The 23,995-nt window shown below is 41.9% G+C and overlaps 1 protein-coding gene across 2 annotated transcripts in view; it reads left to right on the top strand.

Annotated features, from left to right (window-relative positions):
• TBC1D30 (TBC1 domain family member 30) overlaps nucleotides 1-23,995 on the top strand; it is a gene marked incomplete at both ends in the record, with an annotated part of 46,738 nt that overhangs the window by 4,440 nt on the left and 18,303 nt on the right. For both annotated transcript variants that reach the window (XM_080705526.1, XM_080705525.1), the window contains 5 exons: nucleotides 1,696-1,821; nucleotides 6,693-6,878; nucleotides 14,361-14,529; nucleotides 17,104-17,272; nucleotides 23,115-23,220. In XM_080705526.1, coding sequence (XP_080561652.1) covers nucleotides 1,696-1,821; nucleotides 6,693-6,878; nucleotides 14,361-14,529; nucleotides 17,104-17,272; nucleotides 23,115-23,220 — 756 coding nt within the window. The remainder of the gene's footprint in view (nucleotides 1-1,695; nucleotides 1,822-6,692; nucleotides 6,879-14,360; nucleotides 14,530-17,103; nucleotides 17,273-23,114; nucleotides 23,221-23,995) is intronic.

Below are 23,995 nucleotides of genomic sequence, written 5' to 3'. Positions count from 1 at the left end.
TTCATGCATGCAGTAAGGATTTATTGATTATTTATGCTGTGGTAGGCACTGTTCTGGATACGGGGGAATACAGCAGTGGAAACAACAATAGACCAAAGTTTTTGTCCTCATGGAGCTTACAGTGAATAAAAATATAAAGTATGTCAGATGGTGACAAGTGCCATGGATAAAAATAAAGCAGAAAAAGAAATAAAGAGAGTGTGGGAGAAAGTGGGTAGGGAGGTGGAATTTTAAACATCAGAGCAACATATGCGTGGGGCCCTGGAGGAGGTGAAAGTTAGCTTGCAGCTACCTGGGGGAAGATGCTCCAGGCAGAGGAACAGCCACTGCAAATGCCCTCAGGTGGGAGCATTGGGACTATTCAAGCAAAAGCAAGAGGGAAGAAAGGGGCCACAGCACAGAGAGCAAAGGGAGAAGCAGTAGGAGAGAGGCTCCTAGAAATAATGTGAGGAGTAGGTAGGTCATATAGGCCCTTGTAGCATTTGGGCTTTTTGCTTGATGTGGGAAGCACTGAAAATTTTTGTGCAAGGGGGTGACATGATTTGATTTATATTTCAAGAAGACTACTCCGGCTGCTGACTGGAGGATATGGGAGACAAGATCAGATGCAGGGAGACAAGTAGAAAACTTAAAATTATTCAGGCAAGAGATAAATTGGGGTTGTGGTAGTGGAAAAGGAGAGGAGGGTCAGAGTCTAGATATCTTTTGAAGACTGACATGAATTCCTAATGGATTGAATACTAGGTATAAGAGAGATATCAAGGATCACTTCAAGATTTTGCCTGAATGACTAGAAAGATAGAGTTAGTGTTTATGTAGATGGGAGGAACAGGAGTGTGTTTGCCTGTGTGAATACATCCGTGGGTTGGTGGGGGATTAGATGTGTGTTTTTGGATCTGTTAAGGTTGAGATGCCTATTGATACTGAATGTAAAGGTATCAAATGGGCATTTGGACATATGCTTCTGATGCTTAGAAGTCCAGTTGGAGATATTAATCTATGTCCTTCCTGCCAACTTACTAAAATGCCAAAACTTGAAATGCATTCTTAGCATAGTAATATATAAACCTGGTCTTAATACACCTAGAATTTGAATGTTGAGGGCTCCTCAAAATAAATATTAAAAGTGACATTATGAAATACATTTTTTCAGAAACAGACTTTTTGAGCAAGATAAAGAAATAAAAATACCCAGTGACTCTTTTTAAGAAAGTTATTCATTATGGGAGCCCATCTGTTGGTTTTGTATATATGTGGGGAGGTAGGATATAAAGGCAGAGGCCTTAATGGTAAAAAAAGGCTCATTCACCACGAGTGACCAGGTGGCTCTTGCCAAAGCTTAAAGAACAATTTCGAGCCAAGTAAAACAAGCTGATGATGATGCAGCTAATTCAATGAACAGAAATAAAAATAGGAAAATGTTCTGGTTTATTTTTTTTAACAGTATCCCTAATGCTTGCATTGTTAGTTCTATATAGTAGGAACTCAACAAATATTTATTGAAAGAAAAAATAAAAGTGGGTGTAGTTCAGTCCAGCAAAAATTTTGATGAGGCTCTGATACATCTCTGTGAACAAGCTGTATCTGGCCTAGGAACAGTTCCCATTTTCTTGTTGTATTGTAATTACTATTTTGTAATAAAAGTGAATCTGTACATTCTACTTCACTGTCTTTTTTATTTGTGCAATGTCTTAGGTTTGGTTGACCTTGGCTGATCATTATTTGCACAGTATAGCCATTGACTGGGATAAAACCATGCGCTTCACTTTCAATGAAAGGAGTAATCCTGATGATGACTCCATGGGCATTCAGATAGTCAAGGTAATGCCCCTGACCCTAGCCTTTGTTCTAACAAAGAAAAAAGACTCGAAGAGACAAATGTTTCCTAGACAGATGATTAAATGATCTCTACCTTAGGATCTGAATACCCATGTGTTTTCATTTTTGTTTGTAGTACTGGGGTTCCTGGAAGCCCTTCTACCTCCGAGCCACACTCCCAGACCTATCTTATACTTTTTTATTTGGAAACACAGTCTCTTAAGCTAGCACGGCTGGCTTCGAACCTGCGTGATCCTCCTGTCTCCGCCTCCCAAGCACGGGGATTACAAGCGTGCGCCACCATGCCGGGCTCTGCCACCTCATTTTATTAGTTAACAGCTATTTTTTTTTTAATGGGGAATGTCCAACTAGTCCTTGTCTTCATAAATTTAAATGTTGCCCCATAATAAAATGTTTATGAATAAACTTCCATACCCATTCAATTTGTTTATCTTTCTCACATGACAGGAAATTGAATTCCTTTTTTCCCCCTTTAGTATAGATCAATGCTGTTAACTGCATTTTTTTAAACATAAAAGTCACTGGTTTGAGAAAATTCAAAATTAGATATATTTCATATTAGAACCATTTGTCTCTTACTGGGTGGGGTCTTTGATAGTTTTTTAACTGTTAATTTTTAGAGATACTTAGGTTGACAAATAGGTCCACCTTAAACCAGATGGTTGCGGGTTTCAGCCAGCTGTGGTTTGACTACCTGGATTATTACAGTTGATTAGAGTCTGGTGCTAAAAGCCAAGTATGCTGATTCTCTTTGATTCCAGAATAATCCTCTTACATAAAGCTTTAGCACATGTTTTTTTTTTTATTTTATATGAGTGCATTACAGAGAGATGCTAAGTTGGGATTTTAAAAGGAAGGTTTGTTTCATCTAATTTTTTGGCCACCACAAGATGGCTAATGATTTGGCATATTTGAATATGCTTTATAAAGGAGGAAGTACTAACCAAAATGAGCTACTTACTGATCTAACTTGGTCTGTTTTAGATAAATGCTAAAAATATTATGGCATTTCACATTGCATATTAAAAACCTTTGCGTTATCTACATTTCCGTTGTGTATTTGGAATTTCAGAATATGTTGCACAGAGATAAGTATTTTGTACTTGAAATAGTTTCTATCTGTTTAACTTGCGAATTAAGAAGATGCATGTCAAGCTGGGCGTGGTGGTGCATGCTTGCAATCCCAGCATTTGGGAGGCTGAGACAGGAAGATCGCAGTTCGTGGACAGCCTCAGCTACTACTTAGTGAGGCCCTTTGCAACTCAGTGAGACCCGGTTTCAAAATAAAGAATAAAAAATAGGGCTGGGGGTTTAGCTCCGAGGTAGAATGCCCCTGGGTTTCATCCCCAGTACTCCCCCACCAAAAAAAAAAAGAAAAAAAGAAAAAAGAAGATGCATGTTTTATAATAATGATATTTTTAAGAGACTTTTACTTTTTCTTTTTTTTTAATTTTTTTTATTGGTGCACTGTATTCATACATCATAGTAGGATACATACTTTTGTAGACATACATGCACACTTTTCCCAGTCAGCCCCCACCCAATCCCCACCCCATTCTCTCCCTATCCCTCCCTCCCATGCTTGGCTTAGTAGTTGACATCTAGTATTATGGCAATTTATCTAAAATTAAAAATGATAATCTCACATAACAGTTTCATTTGTCTGATACCAAGCTTTTGATGACTTAAAGATAACATTTCAATATTTCTTTTTGCTTTCTTTCTTACCAGAGAATATTTTTTTTCTATTTTTTTTAGGTGAAACTATCATATATTTATATATTTATTTTTCAGAAAAAATCTATCCTAATATGGAATATGGACTCTAGGTACCCAAAACGATCTTGAAAAAGAACAAAGCTAGAAGATATATATTTTCTGATTTCAAACCATATAAAGCTACAATAATTGAAACAGTGTAGTACTATTCTAAAGGCAGATATATAAACCATTGGAGTTAAATAAAAGCCTAGAGCTAAATTCTTCCCTATATTGTCAAGTTATTTTTGACAAGGTTTCCACGAACATTTGGTGGTGGAAATAAAAATCTTTTAACTAAATATTTAAAAAAATAATAATTACATGGAAAAGAATAAAATTGGACCCTTACCTAATCCCATATACAAATATTAACTCAAAATAGATAATAGACCTAAATATAAATCTTAAGACTATAAACTTTTAGGAGAAAATCTGGGTCATTGAACCTCACAACATTGAAATTGGCAGTGATTTCTTGGTTATGATTTCAATGGCACAGGCAACAGAGGAGTATACAAACTCCCTAAAAAATAAAAAAAAATTGTATATCCAAAGACAATGTAAACAGAGTTAACAGTTACTAATAGAATGGGATAAAATATTTCCAAATGCTATATCTGAAGGTATATTAATATTCCAACTAGAAATCCTAAAAATTAACAACAATAAAGGCAAACAATACCTTTTTGAGATAGGTAAAAGACTAACATAAATAATGAATCTCCACAGATAACCAATCTTAGTTGTCTGTTGGATGGAAAATCTTGTTTCTCTAGTTCTGGAGTGTGTTACCTATTTCTTCTTTGTAGTTAATCTCTTTGAGTATTTTCTCTAGTGCTGGTTTTGAAGACATAAATTCCTTCAGTTTCTGTTTGTCATGGAAGCTTCTTATTTCCCCATCTAATTTGATAGAAAGTTTTGCTGGGTAGGAAATTTTTGGCTGGAAGTTGTTTTCTTTCAGAATTGGGAATATGTTACTCCAAGCCCTTCTGGCTCTCATAACTTGGTTTGGGAAGTCTGGAGTGATTCTAATTGGTTTGCCTCTGAATGTCACTTGGCCCTTTGCTTTTGTTGCCTTTAAGATTCTCTGCTTGGCTTCCACATTGGTCATTTTGACAATTATGTGGCGTGGGGATCCTCTTCTCCGATCCTGTCTAAAGGGAGTTCTATAAGTTTCCTGGACCTGTGTATCGACCTCTTGCTCTATGTCTGGAAAATTTTCTGCTATTACTTCCTTGAAGAGATTGTTGATTCCTTTGGTTTCACTTTCTTTTCCCTCCTCTATTCCAATAATTCTTAGGTTAGCTCTCTTAAAATGGGCCCATATTTCTTCAATATCAGATTCCTGCTGTCGGATATTTTTTTTCTAGATTAGAAACTATGAGTTCATTTTTGGATTGCTCATCTTCTAAGAGCGAGATTCTGTTCTCCATGTGTTCTAATCGGTTGTTTGTGCTTTGAATTGAGGCCTTTACTTCATTAATTGCATCCTTTATCTCTTTTTGGCTCTCTCTGAGTTCTTTTCGAAGCACCTCTATTATTTCTACAGTTATTTTCCTGATTTGATCTTCTAGAAATCTCTGATTTTCTGTTTTATCGGGTTCTGATGTTGTGGGGTTGTGGGCATTAATTGCTCCAGTATTATTCCTCTTTCCCATGATTTTGGATGTTTGTGCCTTCTCTGGGTTCTTCCCTTGGGTCACTATGACTTCCCTTAAGGTGTTCTGGATCTCGAGTCAGTAGTATCTCAGACCCCACTACTCCTTTACTGGGTTTTATCACAGAGTCTCCGACCCAGAGAGTCGATAGAGGCTGCTTTAGACTGTGGGGGGTGCCAGGTTGCACATTCTCCTATGGTGTGATATCTCGGCCACCGCCCCTCCCCCACTGGGTCAAGTCCCAGGGATTTCTCCTCTGTGGCCCGCAATTTGACTCACTGTTCTTGAGTACGCAGATATAGCTGTACTGGCCTCGCTGAATTCGCTGCTGCTGCCGCCGGTAGCAATATGGCGCCGCTGCTATGCCCTCGGCTGTGGGGCTGCCGTTTTTCTTCTTGATTTTGATTTCTACTCTGAATCCCTGCAGCGTGTGCTGAGCTCGGCCACTGGGAGCTGTAGATGCTCTCTGCGCGGAGAAATCTCGCCTAGCTGTTCCACAGTGGCTCACCTCGGCTTGCTGTGGCAGTCTGGTGAATTCGCCGCTGCCGCCGGCAGTATGGCGCTGCTGCCGCATCTGCTGCGTCCTCGGGCGCGAGGCCGGTGTATCTCCTCTGTGGCTCTGTTCTCAGTCCGCTTTCTCTCTGGAGCCTGGTGATTTTTTGTTTCACTGGTGATGGTGTTTTCTGGCTATGAAAGGTGCTGATTTTGTGGTAATGGAGATTTGTTGTTAGCGGAGCTCTTAAGCCCCGCTTTTCTCGGTCGCCATCTTCCCGGAAGCTAGACTTTTACTTTTTCAATGAAGTGTATGCTTTGTCAATAAAATGACTTCAGCTCCTGAAATCAGAGCCTTTGGTAATTAAATTATAGATTTTTTTTTTATCAAAGCACAACAATTGTTTCTGTCCTTCTTATAAAAATTTATAAAATAATTTGGATTTCTTTCTACAGATTATATTCTTTGCTATTTTGATTTTATTCCTTAATATTTTGATAGTTGAATATTTTATGGAAAGGAATAATGTTAGCATCTGTCATACATTGTTGAAATCGTTTGATATATATATACACATATATATATATACATATGTATGAAACTAATGATTTTTTTAATTGACAATTTATCTGAATTCATAATGTAATTTAAGTTAATTCACTTTTTATGTGAGTTCTGGAAACACTCTACATAGAAAATTGCTTTACTGAAATCCTCTTATAAATTTCTCTTAGCATAATAGAACACATTAGGAAAAAGAAAATTAAAAAAGTTTTGGTCCATATGTGTCTAAGTTGCACATACATTTTTAAAAACTAAAATCCATGTTGATAATTGGATATTAATGTTTAATGGTGAGGTAAAGAAGTAACTAGAGGCATTTTTATTTGGAGTAAGTATTAGGAGTTTTTTAAAATAATATTGTTTCTCTTAATTTTTAGGATCTTCATCGTACAGGCTGTAGTTCTTACTGTGGCCAAGAGGCTGAGCAGGACAGGGTGGTCTTGAAGCGGGTGCTGCTTGCTTATGCCAGGTGGAACAAAAATGTTGGGTACTGCCAAGGCTTTAACATCCTGGCCGCGCTCATTCTGGAAGTGATGGAAGGCAACGAAGGGGATGCACTGAAGGTGAGTCTCACTGATGAAGGCAACTGAAACCCTTCCAGAGTGTCTTTCTCTTCCCTGATGCCTCTTCCTCTTCCAAGGTGTTTAACATACCTTTGTAATTACCTATGATAGCATTTCCTCCAGGTTAAAGCCGTGACAGACTCATAAGCTGCCAACCCTGAGAAGAGTGATTATGGGTGTTTTTTTGTTTGTTTGTTTTTTTGTTTTTTTGCAGTACTGGGGATTGAACTCAGGGGCATTCTACCTCTTAGCTACACCCCCAACCCCATTTTTTAATTCTTTATTTTGAAACAGGTCTCATTAAGTTGCAGAGGGTCTCACTAAGTAGCTAAGGTGGACTTCGAACCTGGGATCCTCCTGTCTCAGTCTTCCAAGTACTAGGATTACAAGCATGGGCCACCATGCCCGGCTTGATTATGTTTTTGTTTTTGTTTTGATACTGGGAATTGAATCCAGGGGCATTCTACCTCTGAGCTACATCCCCAGCCCTATTTTTATGTTTTATTTTGAAATAGCATCTCATTAAGTTGAGGAGAGGCTCACGAGGTGGCTGAGGCTGGCTGTGAATCTGTGATCCTTCTGTCTCAACCTCCCAAGTACTTGGGATTATAAGTGTGTGCCGTCTCGCCCAGCAATGATTATGTGTATAGTCTCCCTTATAAGATATATTTTTAAAGCATCTTGAATATTAACTATATTCATTATCTAGGTATAGATAACAAATTAGCTCCTAAAAATAGCTGGCATGTGTTACTTTAAGTATTTCATGGTTTCTTTAAGTCAGATCTCTAGGCATGGCTTGGCTGGTTCAAGGTCACAATCACTGTGGCTCTGACACTGTTAGCAGGTGGTTCTAGGCCAGTTAATTCCTCGTGGGCTGTGAAGCTGAAGGGCTTGGTTTTTACTGGTTGTTGTTTAGATCTTTGCCATGTGAGCCCCTCCACCACACGACCTGGTGGCAAATATCCCCAAGTGAGCAAGAGAGTAAAGGAGAGTGAGCAAAGTAGAAAAGTGTAAGTCACAAATTTGTTGCCAAATATCAGAAGTGACATCAGTTGTTTTCCCACATTCCATTCATTTGAGGTGGTGACCAGGTCCAGCTCACACTCAACGGGAGTGTGACTGCTGGGAGGTGGGATCACTGAGGGTCATGTTAGAACCTGCCTACCACACCACGTCAGTTGAACTCCGATTGGCTTGTTCTGTTTGGTTGTTTTACTCTTTCTCATTTGGGGCAAAGTGAGGAGGAGGTGGACTGAGGGTGCCTTTGGAAGGTGTTTGCATGGAGAAAGATCATAGAAATGAATTATATCAATATCTTCTAATCCTAAATGCCTAGGATCTTCACTAGTTAAAAATAATGCTGGGAACGCTGAGATAGAACACTAGCGATACAGGGTCGTAAGTCTGAATGAGTTGGTGAGTCACCATACATAGTCTTTGTGACAAATGAAGTCTTCCAAATGTGGAGGGTGGCCACTGCCTTATTTGCTTAGGGAAATGGGGGCTGCCAGTTCATGTTTTAACCTTTATTTTTTTATTTTATTTTTTTGCGGGTCTGGGGATGGAACCGAGGGGCATTCAACCTCTGAGCTATACTCCCTGCCCTATTATGTTATTCTTTATTTTGAAACAGGGTGTCACTAAGTTGCGGAGGGCCTCACTACGTAGCTGAGGCTGTCTGCAAACCTTGATCCTGAACGCTGGGATTCCAAGCGTGCGCCACCACGCCCGGCTCATGTTTTAACCTTTAAATGGCTGTAGATTGCAATGTGATGCATTAGATGTATTCAGGTCCTCCCTGACAACTCTGTGGCAATAGAGAACAATCAACACATGTTCCTCCTGAGTTTATATGCATCGTGGTAGACTTAATCATAAATCCAGCCCGACACGATCTAAATCTGTATTTGCCCTCTCACTTTTTCCATTCATGTATTTAAGGAAACAGCTTTGAAGCTACTTGTTCACTAAATAGGTGGGAGGAGGGGAGGAATGACAAATCAAATACATGACTTCGAGACTTTTTTTTTCTTTATTAAGAAGCAATTTTGTTTGATCATTCTATCAGCTTTAGTCATGTTTTTTTCTTCGGATGTCACTAGTATGACTATAACATTGAGACTGTTCTGTTGAAAAGTTTGAATAAGTGATTCAGGCCTAGAGTTGAATAGAGAAGTTTGGAGAAGGGGGTGTGTATGCCAGTCAAGTCATGGAAGGGCTCAGTGATACTAAGAAACTAAAAATTCTCATAAAAAATGGATTAGTTGGAGCTGGGAAGCTTGAATATTTTTGTTTCTACTCCCAAGAAAATGAACCTCATGCAATGAGATCACAAACATCATCATTCAGCAATGTTCAGATCTTGTGGTTAGACACTTAATATGCAGGGGAAAGCTGGGTTCACGAAGAAACTCTTCTGATGCCGAGGAAAATATTAGTGTCTGTGTTTTTCCAGCAGCCATTTTGGCCTCTGCAAGTTGAAATTCCTAGAGAAATTTATAATTTATTAAAAATATGTGAAGCAGCATGGGTGTGGAGGCACATGCCTGTAATCCTAGTACTTGGGAGGCTGAGACAGGAGGATCACAGGTTCAAGGCCAGTATCAGCAACTTAGTGAGATCCTTGGCAACTTAGCAAGACTATTTTAAAATAAAAATAAATAAATAGGGCTAGTAGTTTAGCTCAGAAATAGAATGTCCCCAGGTTCCACCTCCAGTATCTTCTCCCACAAAAAAATAGGTGAAGATTTTTTTCTACTTTTTTTTTTTAGCACATACTGTCTTTTTAAAAATTATTTTGCTTCCATTTGTTAAAATTGAAGCTCTCTCATTACTTATTCTTAATTTATTTTTTTAAGATATAAGATTTGGCCTTTGAGGTTCAGTAGTAAGTAGAGTGCATGAGCTGGCTCTTATGTCTTAATGCCAGATTTTGAGATGAGATTAGACAGAGAATTCTATTGTGCTATAAGAATTACTAAGATAGAAGAGGAAGAAAAGGAGGGCCAGGGGAGATACAGAAAAGGAAATAGACCAATTTATGCTAAGTGCATATATGAATGTATCACCATGAATATTGTTATTATCTACAATTATAATACACCAATACAAACCCAAGATGGCGGACGAGAGTGAGACAGCAGTGAAGCCGCCGGCACCTAAGCAGCCGCAGATGATGGAAGGGAACGGCAATGGCCACGAGCACTGCAGCGACTGCGAGAACGAGGAGGACAACAGCTACAACCGAGGTGGCTTGAGTCCAGCCAATGATACTGGAGCCAAAAAGAAGAAAAAGAAACAAAAGAAGAAGAAAGAAAAAGGCAGTGAGACAGACTCGACCCAGGATCAGCCTGTGAAGATGAACTCTTTGCCAGCAGAGAGGATCCAGGAAATACAGAAGGCCATCGAGCTGTTCTCAGTGGGCCAGGGACCTGCCAAAACCATGGAGGAGGCCAGCAAGCGGAGCTACCAGTTCTGGGACACACAGCCTGTGCCCAAACTCGGTGAAGTGGTGAACACCCATGGGCCCGTGGAACCTGACAAAGACAACATTCGCCAGGAGCCCTATACCTTGCCCCAGGGCTTCACGTGGGATGCCTTGGACCTGGGGGACCGCGGTGTGCTAAAAGAACTATATACCCTCCTGAATGAGAACTATGTGGAAGATGATGACAACATGTTCCGATTTGATTATTCCCCAGAGTTTCTTTTATGGGCTCTCCGGCCACCGGGCTGGCTCCCTCAGTGGCACTGTGGGGTTCGAGTGGTCTCAAGTCGGAAACTGGTTGGGTTCATTAGTGCCATCCCAGCAAACATCCACATCTATGACACAGAGAAGAAGATGGTAGAGATCAACTTCCTGTGTGTCCACAAGAAGCTGCGCTCCAAGAGAGTGGCTCCAGTCCTGATCCGAGAGATAACCCGGCGGGTTCACCTAGAGGGTATTTTCCAAGCTGTTTATACTGCCGGGGTAGTGTTGCCAAAGCCTGTTGGCACTTGCAGGTACTGGCATCGGTCCCTAAACCCACGGAAGCTGATTGAAGTGAAGTTCTCCCACCTGAGCAGAAACATGACCATGCAGCGCACCATGAAGCTCTACCGACTGCCAGAGACTCCCAAGACAGCTGGGCTGCGACCAATGGAAAAGAAGGACATTCCAGTAGTGCACCAGCTCCTCACCAGGTACTTGAAGCAGTTTCACCTCACGCCAGTCATGAGCCAGGAGGAGGTGGAGCATTGGTTCTACCCCCAGGAGAATATCATTGACACTTTCGTGGTGGAGAACGCAAATGGTGAGGTGACAGACTTCTTGAGCTTTTATACACTTCCCTCCACCATCATGAACCATCCAACCCACAAGAGTCTAAAAGCTGCTTATTCTTTCTACAACGTTCACACCCAGACCCCTCTTCTAGACCTCATGAGCGACGCCCTTGTTCTCGCCAAAATGAAGGGGTTCGATGTGTTCAATGCACTGGATCTCATGGAGAACAAGACTTTCCTGGAGAAGCTCAAGTTTGGCATAGGGGACGGCAACCTGCAGTATTACCTGTACAATTGGAAGTGCCCCAGCATGGGGGCTGAGAAGGTCGGGCTGGTGTTACAGTAATCAGTCGCCAGTGAAATTCTGGATAAAGCCACTGAGAATTCAAACCAGGAAATGGAACCCCACCACTTGTTGGTCCAATTTTCACTAACGTGAGAATCCCTGGCAAAGGGAACAGAACTGAACCGGCTTTACCAAACCGCCAGCGAACTTGACGATTGTATTGCAATGGCGTAGGCTGCGTGACGTCACCTCTGGCCGTGTCTCTGGTTTCCCTGTTTTCCAATTAATCAGATCCTCATGCAGCTGTGATCAAGGGAATGTAACTGCTGAAAACTAGCTCGTGATTGGCATATTATGGAGTTAACGGGTGAATAATAAAAGTATATATATATTATAAAAAAAAAAAAAATAATACACCAATACAAAAAATAAAAAAATAACACACAAGAATAAATACTTCTGATGGGGTACATTAGCTTAATATATTTGGGAGTTCAATAAGGCTTTTTATGGTAGACAAACACAAAAGTAAATGCTAATTCTACGTTTTGAGTTTTCTATTCCTAAAGAATTTGACTTTTAAGATGTGTTGCTTTAGCCGAGCGTGGTGGTACACACTGTAGTCCTAGTACTTGGGAGGCGGAGATAGGAGGATCGCAGGTTCATGGTCAGCCTCAGCTATTTAGTGAGGTCTTCTACAACTCAGTGAGACCCTGTTTCAAACTAAAGAATAATAATTAGGGTTGGGGGTGTAGCTCAGAGGTAGAATGCTCCTGGGTTCCATCCCCAGTGTCACACACACACAAAAAAATTGTTGCTTTTAACTAAAGTCTAAAATTTGAAGAAAAAGAATTACTAAGATAATTGAAGAAATATTTATTTTTCTTATTTCCATGTTATTATGAGGGGATCACAATTTTTAAATAAAGCCTTGAGTATTTTTCTTGGTACTTTATAACTTTTCCCTAGGTGAAAAGTGCAGCGACCCACAAACTATTGCCTTTAAATTTGCTCACATATTTCTGCACGTTCCTTTTTCCTATCTCATGCACGGAGCGCTAGTTCTCCACCAGGGCGCTCTGCTCTGCTGGGAATCTGCTCTTTCCCACCGGGACTTCTTCCCTCCATGCAGACTGAACGCACTCCTGTTTGTGATGGTGAGCTCCTGTCTCCCAGGTGCTGATACATTCACCTGGTAACCCCTGCCAGCAGAAGGCTCCCTGGCCTGCCTGTCTCCGGACCACAGGCCTCGGAGGAGCTTTTTCAAGGGTCTTCCCTCATATCCCAGGCTGTTATCCTAAAAGCAGAAATTATAAGCCAGGAATAAGGGGAAAATGGACCCTTGACAAGGCTAGAAGATTTTTTTTTTTTTAAAATACAGTTTTGTGGTATCCTGGGGAAAAAAATGAGACAGCTATTTCTCTACCAACATTTAGAGCCAGCCATGATTTCATTCTTAATTTTCATTTTCCAGGGCCTGGGAATGAACTAGTCTTTTAAGGAACATGCATGCCGACTAGGGTTTGGGTGGACAGGACATGTGTGTGTGTGTGTGTGTGTGTGTGTGTGTGTGTGTGTGTGTGTGTGTTGCTGGGTCATTCTGGTGGTTTCTGACAAGGTAATATACATAAAAAAATCAGAACAAAAATCATAATTTGAAGAACCCATGTGACAATCTTATGAAAGCCATGCGTATTTAAAATAGTACTGAGCTGGGTGCGGTGGTGCATGCTGTAATCCTAGTACTTGGTAGGCTGAGACAGGAGGATCACAGATTCGAGGCCAGCCTCAGCAACTTAGCAAGCTGCTCAGCAATTTCCCAAGACCCTGTTTCAAAATGAGAAATAAAAAGGGCTCGGAGTGTAGCTCAGGGGTAGAATGCCTCTTGGTTCAATCCTCAGTACAAAAAAAAAAAAAAGAAATCTAACACCCCCCTCCCCCCCACTATTTGTTCAAAGAAGACCCGGTTGCATTCTCCTGGGAGAAGAAAGTATATAAATGTCAACATCAGTTGCTCTGACAGCCCAGGCTGATGGGATGTGAATCTCCAGGCCGGCTCAATGTGGGTTTTTTTCCCCCCTCCTGGGTCTGGGGATGGAACCCAGGGGCACTTGACCTCCAAACTATACCCTCTGCCCTATTTTTTATTCTTTAGTTTGAAACAGGGCCTCACTAAGTATCTGAGGCTGTCCGCGAACTGCGATCCTCCGGTCTCAGCCTCCTGAATGCTGAGATTACAAGTGTGCGCCCCCACACCCCACTCATTGTGGGTGGTTTTTTTTTTTTTTTTTTTTTGGTGGTACTGGGGGTGGAACCCAGAGGCCTTTTACCTCTGGGCTATACTCCCAGACCTATTTTATATTTTTATTTGGAAACAGGGTCTCACTAAGTTGCTGAGAGCCTCACTAAGTAGCTGAGGCTGGCTTCGAACCTGTGCGATCCTCCTGTCTCAGCCTCCCAAGCGCGGGGATTACAAGAGTGCACCACCACGCCCGGCGTGTGCGTGTTTTATGACAGTCATCACCTGGGTTTCATATTGAGGCTGTAAAGCTGCTGATGTCCAGGGGCCAGTCCTGAGGCTCCTGCTGGCTGCTGCTGGAGTTTGTGCCTTCTCATTTCTAGCCAGGCTGAGTGCTGTGTGATCACAGCTACTTATAGGGTGAGCTTGGGTTTGGTGGTCCATCTAGAAATTTCAGACGGCAGCAGACTTTGGGTGTGAGTTATTTAGGTAATTATGCCACCCGCCCCTTGCACAGGGTGTAGGTGAGCCTTGAAAATCCAGAACATTTAGTACTGACACACTTAAAGGATACCGTGCTTTGGCTAACTGCGTTTCCTCTATTTGAATGTGCTCTTTTTTATTTAGGGCTTGCTGTGATCCTGGTTGCTATGAAGCCGTCTTGTTCTTTATGTTTTCTCTTTTCCTTCAGATTATGATTTACCTGATTGATAAGGTACTTCCGGAAAGCTATTTTGTCAATAATCTCCGGGCATTGTCTGTGGATATGGCTGTCTTCAGAGACCTCTTGAGGCTGAAGCTGCCTGAATTATCTCAGCACCTGGATACTCTGCAGAGAACTGCAAACAAAGAAAGCGGAGGTAGTGATGAGTCATTGCTCTAATACTTTTGAAAATATTTGGCTTCTCTGATTCTACTCTATGCATGAACTTAAACCCCGAATAGATATACAAATCCCCAGGTACTTCTACTGTTAAGGTTTGGTGCCGTAAAATAGATTTCTGGTGGGACTTGGAGGGAAGTGCTCCAAGAGTTGTGTGCATTTATGTTTCTATAATTACAATGCACAACAACAACAACAACAATAACGGCAAAAGCCAAATTACAAAATAAAACAAAAAAACTCTGAAAAATAGAGTACCATACGTTAGACCTCTAATAGGTCCATGGGTAGGAATATGGTCAAGAGCCTGACATTCCATTGGTACCAGATCAAAACCAACAGGATAGCGGGGCGCGGTGGCGCACGCTCGCAATCCCAGCGTTTGGGAGGCTGAGACCGGAGGATCACAGTGCGTGGACAGCCTCAGCTACGCAGTGAGGCCCTCTGCAACTCAGTGAGACCCGGTTTCAAACTAAAGAATTAAAAAAATAGGGCTGGGGGTGTACCTCAGAGATAGACTGCCCCTGGGTTCCATCCCCAGAACCGCAAAAAAAACCCAAAAGACAAAACAAAAAAAAAACCCAAAACAAAACAAAAACCCCAAACCAAAAACTAACAGGATATATTGTACTCTAATATAGGATGGTGTATGTGTCTTATTATGTATTTAAGCCGCTGTCAGCTGGCATCAGACTTATAGGAAGTCTTTAAAACTGAGCTACAGTTACTATTGAGCACAAACTGTGACTTTGCCAGAACCATCACAGTTCGAGGAGGATGGCGTGAGAGCTGCTGCTATCCAGTGAGCATAGCCCAGCGCTGGGAAGTACTTGGGCTAAGTTACTGTAATTACTTTGCTCTCACTTCTGCGGTTGTGCATTGGACACCAGAAAGAATAGCCAGACACGTGCTGCGTTTTGCACGTGGTTGGCAGTACCTGTTGCGGATGGTGCATTGACAGTCTAGTCTGACCCATGCCTTTAAACATGGGAACATATAAGAGGACGCCAAGAACTTAATCTTTGATTAAAATATGCTGGAAATTTTCGTGCGTCGCTCAGGTTTTTCTTTAAGCCATTTAAACAGTCTTCTCATTTAACTTGGTGTGCCACGTAACCGCACCTGCAGGGATTTCAGAATGCGTCCAGACTGGTTTTGCCTGTCTTCAGTCACACAGTCTTGCCTGGCCGGCATTCTTCCCAAGTCACTTGCACTTTGTGAGGGTTACCTCGGGTTCTAGTCTCTGAGCAAATAAATGTTTGTTCAGGAAGGAAGAAAATGAGTGTATGAAAACAGACCGTTTTCTTGCTTACAACTTGGGTATTTTACATGCTGACTATAATTGGGAGAGAGGATCAGTCTAAAGATCTAAATTTTAGTTTTTCATTAAAATATGCATTTATGGTATTATAGGAAGTATGAAGAATTGCTGTGTTTTTAGTGAATTCAGAAATTTCAAAATGGGCTGGATCCCAGATCTTTCTCCCAAACCGTGTAAAACTTAATTTGAAATATTTTTAAATTTAATGTTGGAGTTTTCCAGCTAACTTTCTATTAGTGATACTAGTCTGACTCCATTTTGGTTTGAGAACTATGTATATAATTTAAGAAGTAGATATAGACAGGTGTGGTGGCACATGCCTATAATCCCAGTACTTGGGAGGCTGAGACAGGAGGATCGCAGGTTTGAAGCTAGTCTCAGCAATTCAGTGAGACTCATATCAACTTAGCGAGACCATGTTTCCAAATAAAAAATAACAATTGGCCTGGGGGCGTTGCCTGGAGATAGAATGCCCCTGGGTTCAATCTCCAGTAACACACACATACAAACACACACACACACAAAAAGAAAAAAAAAAAAGAAAAAAAAGAAAAAAAAAGAACAAAAGAAAAAGAAAATGAAGAAAAGAAAAAAAGTAGATAAATTATAATAAACAATTTTATTCTTCTTATCCACATGTGAATAAAAGCAGGCCGATGGCTTTTGCTTTTGAGAGGTGTCAACATTCTTCCTTTTTATCCTTTTTTTTTTTTGGTAAGGAAAATTTTCTCCTTTATTTTTAGCACACTATAATTAGTAGAGCCTAAGTGAGTTTTAGGTTGAGATTTCTAAAGCATCATAAAGAATTTGTAAAGTTCATGTTCTTGGATTTTTTCTCTTTTTGATCTGGAGGAGTGAACCCTGGGGCATTCTACCTCCAGGCTATACCTCCAGCTCCCCCCACCCCCATCCCCGCCTTTTAAAATATTGAAACAGGGTCTCACTAAGTTGTTGAGGCTGTCCTTGAACCTACAATCCTCTGAGCTCAACCTCCCAAGTACTGGGATTACAGGTGTGTGCCACCACACCCGGTTGGTTTCTTGTGTGTTTTTTTTTTTCTTTTAATTAAAAACACTTAGGTTTTTCCAGAAACATGGAAGGAATGAAAACAGGAAAGAACTAGGATTTAGAATGAAGAAACCATATTGCAGGACATGAAAAACTGAAAGAGGGAATTTGTACTTAAAAATCATCAATTCTGGGGGAATTAAGGTATTTGTTTTGTTTCAGGTGGATACGAGCCGCCACTTACGAATGTCTTCACCATGCAGTGGTTTCTGACTCTCTTTGCCACGTGTCTCCCTAATCACACAGTGTTAAAGATCTGGGATTCAGTCTTCTTTGAAGGTTCGGAAATCATCCTGCGGGTGTCGCTGGCTATCTGGGCAAAATTGGGAGAGTAAGTAATTTCCTCCTTCTGTTCTACTCTGTAGGATTAAGGGCCTACAGCTTTTTTCTTCCTTCCTTCCTTCCTCCCTTCCTTCCTTCCTTCCTTTCTTTCTTTTTTTTGTACTGAGTGTAGAGACTTGATATTTATTTATTTATTTGTTTATTTATTTTTGAGGTACTGGAGATTGAACCCAGGGGCATTCTACCTCTGAGTTTTACCCCCACCTGGATTTTTTTAATTTTTTAATTTTTAAAAAATTTTTAAATCTTTTATTTTTTTTGTGGTACTGAGGATGGAACCCAGGGGCTTTCTACCTCCTGGCTGCACTCCCAGACTTATTTTTTATATTTTATTTGGAAACAGGGTCTCACTAAGTTGCTGAGAGCCTCACTAAGTAGCTGAGGTTGGCTTTGAACCTGTGCGATCCTCCTTTCTCAGCCTCCCAAGAGTGGGGATTACAAGCGTGCACCACCATGCCCGGCTCCCAGCCCGATTTTTTATTCTTTATTTTGAAACATGGTCTTACTAAGTTGCAGAGGGCCTCACTTAAGTAGTAGCTGAGGCTGTCCGTGAACCGCGATCCTCCGGTGTCAGCCTCCCAAATGCTGGGATTACAAGCGTGCGCCACTATGCCTGGCTTGAGACTTGATATTTAAGTGTGAGGAAAAGAGAAGGTTGTGGACTGCGTTGAATGGCTTTGGCTTCGGCTTCCTGAAATCTCAGCTGGCCTTTCCTTGATTGTTCTGGGTCAGAGGGAATCTATTTTGGGGTAGGGGAGGCTCCTGCAGACCCGCCGATTCTCCTAAATGCCTGTGTCCGGGCCCCTCTGTCCCTGTCAGAGTCTCTCTGGATACTCTTGAAAGAGGGAGGTGAGCTCAGATGGACGACGTTAGACAGAAGGAGGTGGATTGGTTGGCTCATATCACAATCTGAATTGTTTGTGAATCTTTATTATTTATGTTGTTCTACCTTTCAAGACTATTGTAAGATTAAATGAGATAACCTGTATAAGACGTTGGGCATGGTGATCGGTGCTCAGTCAAGAGCAAGAGTGCAGGTAGCTTCTTTCATCAAGAATTACTTTTATTTTGAGATCTGGTTTTGCCAAAACATATGACCAAGTAAATCTTCTTACATTCCCTACTAGTTAGCAGGGCTAAGACTGATAGGGTTTTCCCATCTATCTCTAATATATTATGAGCAATAGGTTAATGTTGTAACTTTATTTTTTTGGTACTGGGGATTTTGAACCCAGGGGCATTCTACCTCCGTGCTACACCCCCAGCCCTGTTTTATGTTATTTTATTTTATTTTGTATTTTAAAACAGGCCCTCACTAAGCTGGAGAGGGCCTCCCTAAGTAGCTGAGACTGGCTGCGAACCTGCGATCCTTTTGTCCTTACCTCCCAAGTACTGGGATTACAAGTGTGTGCCACCACGCCCAGCATGTTATAACTTTTGAGTAATGAAAGAAACAGTAGGATGTGACCTTTATAGTTAGCTTTAGAAGCAGAAAAGTTGACCATATTTGTTTTTTAGAGTTCTGAATGACAACAGTGTGTGCCGACATCAGAAAGCTAAAAACCGCTGGCAGTGTCTTGTTTCAAAAACTTTTGAACTAGCCTTTCTACTTATGATAACTTCTTTCTTAGGAGATTTCCAGCACTTAAAATTTTTTGTGTGTGCGAGGCAAATTGCTTTACTTATTTTTTTTTTTTCTAAGAAAGATCCACCAACTATCTGCTGGGGCCTCTGAGGCCGGGATCAGAGTCTGCCGAGGGGTCAGGCCGGTGCCAGGGCCAGCGTGGCTGGGATCGGAGCCTGCCACGAGGCAAGGCTGGTGCTGGGGTCTCGGAGGCCGGGATCGGAGCCTGACGACGGGTTAGGCCAGTGCCGGGGCCAGCGGCCTTTATCGGAGCCTGCCGCGAGGCAAGGCTGGTGCTGGGGTCTCGGAGGCCGGGATTGGAGCCTGCTGAGGGTTAGGCCAGTGCCGGGGCCAGCAGCCAGCATCAGAGCCTTCCGTGAAGCAAGGCCGCTACTGAGGCCTCTGAGGCCTGGATCGGAGCCTGCTGTGGGGTTAGGCCGATGCTGGGGCCATCAGCTAGCATCGGAGCCTTCCGTGAGGAAGGCCGGTGCTGGGGCCTCCGAGGCCGGGATCGGAGCCAGCTGAGGGGTTAGGCTGGTGTCGGGGCCAGCAAGACCAGAATTGGGGCCTCCCATGAGGCAAGGCCGCTGCTTGAGCCAGCGAAGTCTGGATCAGCAGACCGGGTAGCCAGGCCACTACTGGGGCCATCAAGAGTGGGATCAGTATTTGCAACGCGGCATGCACAGAGAAATATCGCAGAAAATTAAAACCAGATACTTCCCCTAATCAGCAATAACTAGGAGGAAAGGGGCAACAGGAAGTGGTCGAGCTATAGAAAGGGCCCTATAGTGAAGCAATTAAGGTGACCAATCAGAGGGTATGGAATAGGGGAGGATGGAGCCTCTTTAAAAAGCAGGAGGTACATAAACATATGTATCAAAGTTAATCACCAAACAAGCATGGGATCGAGGGAGGGGGAGGGAATGGGATGGGGACTGGATGAGGGCCAATTGGATGATGTGTGCTTGTATATCCTAAGTCTTGTATTCCAGTGTGATGTATGATTACAATGCACCAATAAAAATAAATTTAAAAAATATTTTTGTCAAGTCCAACTGTTTCTATGAAAACTCAAGAAAACATGAAATAAAGAATTGTGGAAACTAAAAAAAAAAAAGAAAAAGAAAAGAAAGATCCACCAACTATCAATGCAGGGAGTAATATATATATATATATATATATATATATATATATATATATATATATTATTGTGTGTAAGGCTTTTTTTAAACATCACATAGCAGTTTCCTATACCTTCTTTTGTGTGTGTGTGTGTGTGTGTGTGTGTGTGTGTGTGTGTGTGTCTTGGGATGGAACCCAGGAGCCTTTGACCTCTGAACTATACCCCCTGCCTTATTTTTTATTATTTATTTTGAAACAGGGTCTCACTAATTTGCGGAGGGCCTCACTAAGTAGCTGAGGCTGTCTGTGAACCGATCCTCTGGTCTCCGCCTCCCAAAGGCTTGAATTACAAGCGTGCACCACCACGCCTGGCTCTCAACCTTCCTTTTTTATTGTACATTGCTTTTCAGGTAATCCAATAGGTTCAATCTGTATAGGATTTAGCATGCTATTTACCTATCTTTTTGTTTTCTCCCAGTATCTGCCTCTTTCTGTGTTCATGTATTTGTAACCTACTCAACACATTGTAAGCTTTCTGAGCTTTGATAGTTTCTCTGGGTATGATAGTGTAGTTACTGGGCAACTGGTTTGCAAGATTAAAATAGAGAAGCTACTCTAATGTATGACGCAATATTGATCGGCACCTTGGTGTTAGTTGTTGGTGGGGCAGGAAGAAATGAGGTGGTTCTGGTTTTACTCCCATCTATTCATCATCTGTAGGAGCAGAATTTATTCTTATGTTAATCCCAGGGATGTCATGCTTCAGAAATAGTAACAGCTGCAAGCAAGAGCCACTGCTCCCTGTGTGCTTGCAATAGGCAGGCGCTGTTCCAAGTACTCTACGTCTATTAACTCACCATCTCCTAGGGTCTGTGCTGTGTCATCTTCTTTTCACAGCTCTGGGAACTGAGACACAAAGTGAAGTTCACTGAATTGCCTGAAGTCACCCAGTTAGGAAGTGAAAGGGATTGATTTTGACCCCACACATCGAGGCTCTAGAATCTGTGCCTTTACATATGCAGATCTACTGATAATAAATAGCTACTATTTATGAAGTTCAGGGGTTATGTATACATGTATAGAATTTTAAATGTTTCAGAGTTTTTGCTCATTTGAATTGTAAATCTTTGAGCAGGCAGCTTGTGAGGGTCAAGAGAAAGCAACTCACAGGCATCGTCAAGAGCTGACAGTGCCTGGCGTCAGGTGAGGCAGGTTAAGTGCATTATCTCATTCAGTTATCCCGAGGATGTGGTGAAGCAGAGAGAATTATTCCCCCTCATTTTTTCAAGTGAGAAAACTATCCCAAGAAGGTTAATTAGCTTGTTCACAGTCACACATCTAATGAGTAGCACAGCTGAGACTTACACCTGGGTCTTTCTGACTCTAGTGCTGGATAATTTTCCCATAAATGTTCCATTGGAAAAACTGTAAGCACCATACAGTAATCTCTAGTTTATGCACATCCACACCTGGTAAGGTAGGCACCTTGCATATCATTATTGTGGTGCCTCCCCTTTCACTGGCTTCTGCATCTTGGGATTCCCTCCTTTCACTCACCTGCAGGGTGCTTTTGGAATCTGTAAATTGTAGGCTGCGGTAGCATCCCCGCACATGTCCTCTCTCCACCAGGCTGGCCTCGTGCCTGGATTGTTGTGGGGTAGCCTCCCTGGTCTCTCAATTGTACCCGGCATTTGCCACACCAGGCTGACCTTGCCAAGGGCACAGCTGCTCCCTCACTCCCTGTGAAAGCCTGTCAGCCCCGAGAGTCCATAAGAGGCAGGCAGGCGAGGCTTCTGCAGTCCTGTCTGCAGCTCCCCGGCCTGGGCTCTCCCTGGCTCCCTCTGGCTGTGCGTTGATTCCCCCACTCTGGTCTCCTGGGGGACAGCCCTGCTGTTTCCTGCATCCATGTCTTGGGAATGCTTTTTCTTCTTTGTTAGCCTAGAGACATTTTTCAAACCTTTTCTTCTTCTTCTTCTTCATCCCCAGAATAAACTTAACCACTTTTCAGTTATGCCCACATGGTCCTCTGTATTTTTATAACAATATTTCAACAGTTTATTTCATTTGTTTATTTATATGATTGTGGCAATGGGATTAGAACAACATTCTAGAGCCTGTAATCATAGTACTTGAGATGCTGGGACAGGAGGACCACAGGTTTGAAGCTAGCCTCAGCAATTTAGTGAGACCCTTAGCAACCTTGTGAGATGCTGTTTCAAAATAAAAAATAAAAAGGGCTAGGCTTGTAGCTCAGAAGTAGAATGCCCCTGGGTTCAATCCTCAGTAAAACACACACACACACCTTGAGCTGCCCAATGTTAGTCATATATATGTAAAACATACGTCTTACAGTTAGTGGGAAATAGAATTATCCGACTATACAAAGAACATTGTAACAGATAAAATGGAACTATACAATGTTCTTTGCTTTGGATTATTCTTTTTTCCCCCTTTTAGAAGAAAAGTAACCTGTCTCACAGGTTAGCCAGTGACACTCTTCCCTCGAAGAACTCAGAAAGTTCAGCCTATGGAAATATTCTGAGAACTGATGGAATTTACAGAGAAAATTATTGTATTTTTCATCATTTATGTCTATTGTGATTTGGTTTCTATCCATTAATGGTATCAGTAGACATTTAAACCAACAGATTCCCTGCAAGAGATAGTTATTCTTCTATTCCTAATTCTATGGTCATAATTTCTCATCAGGGGTGGCTATGTAGGAAAGATGGGAGCTTATTCTGTAACAAGGACCTCTGAACTGCTTTTGTTCTGTTTTTCTGAGACTGAGACCAAGGTCTTGCTATATTGCCCAGGCTGGTCTTAAACTTCTGGGCTCAAGCAATCCAGCTTCCTAAGTAGCTGGCAAGATGGGCATGTGCCACTAGGCTCAGCTTGCTTTTAGTAGTATCTTTTCTCCACATAGTGCAGGCTGTACAGTGAGTATGTTCCAGGATTTTGATTTTTTGTTGATTGACAGCTTAGTTGGATTGATGTAAGAGGCAGCACATCTTCTTGGACCTGCAGCATGTAGCTCTTACGAGCACCCTAAACAAGTCCCTTTTTCTGTCCTTTCTTCATCTAGGCAGATAGAATGTTGTGAAACTGCAGATGAATTCTACAGCACCATGGGGCGCCTTACCCAGGAGATGCTGGAGAATGACCTTCTGCAAAGCCATGAGCTCATGCAGGTGAGTGGCAGCGTGTCCAGCCTGGGCAGGGTACCCTCGGGACCGTGGGAACAGCTGGCGCTGGAGCAGAGGTCTTGGGAAATGTGTTTGGCCAGCCCCCGCCTTAGCTTTTCAGTCGACCAAGAGTCTATATATAATTTGATAGAAATCTATGTTATAAGAGGAAGGAAGGAATGACTGATGGCTAGTTTTTATGGCTTTCATTCAAACTGTTGCTTAAAATTCATTAGGTACAAGATAAAAAAAAACCTGAGAGAAAAACCCCAAATCACCAACTGCTTATTCTGAATCTGATTCTTAGTCTTCTTAAAGGGATACTTGTGGGCTGAAGAAATTATTTAGGGGAAGGAATTATTGACGATAAGAGAAGATTTTTCGAATCAGAATTTTTGTTCATATTCTACTCAGGTTGTTATCTATTAGTCCCAAATTCCAGTATGAAAGATTTGAAGGGCATGGCTATTTTTGCATGTTTTAATATATTTCAAGATCGTATGCATCAATTGTTAAAACTGACCGGAAATATAGAATAGATGGCCGATTTATTAGCACTCTCTCTTCCATTGGGTGCTCTGGCAATTTTAGCCTCAGTCTGCTCCAGTGACTTTGACCCTGTCTCTCCCCTTTGCCACCGATCAACTGCAAGTTGCAGCCAAGGTTGCCCTCGGACCTTCCTTCCTTCTTTCTCTGTGATTTCCCTTTCTTTTTCTTGGTTTCAACTTTCAACTTCATGCTGGATCTTGTGTCTGGGGTCATTTTTGGGTGCCAAGGAATA

This window comes from Muscardinus avellanarius (genome assembly GCF_963383645.1).
Source record: "Muscardinus avellanarius genome assembly, chromosome: 11".
Taxonomy (NCBI): domain Eukaryota; kingdom Metazoa; phylum Chordata; class Mammalia; order Rodentia; family Gliridae; genus Muscardinus; species Muscardinus avellanarius.
Note: the sequence above shows the minus strand (reverse complement) of the source record. Positions and strands in the feature narration are given on the sequence as shown.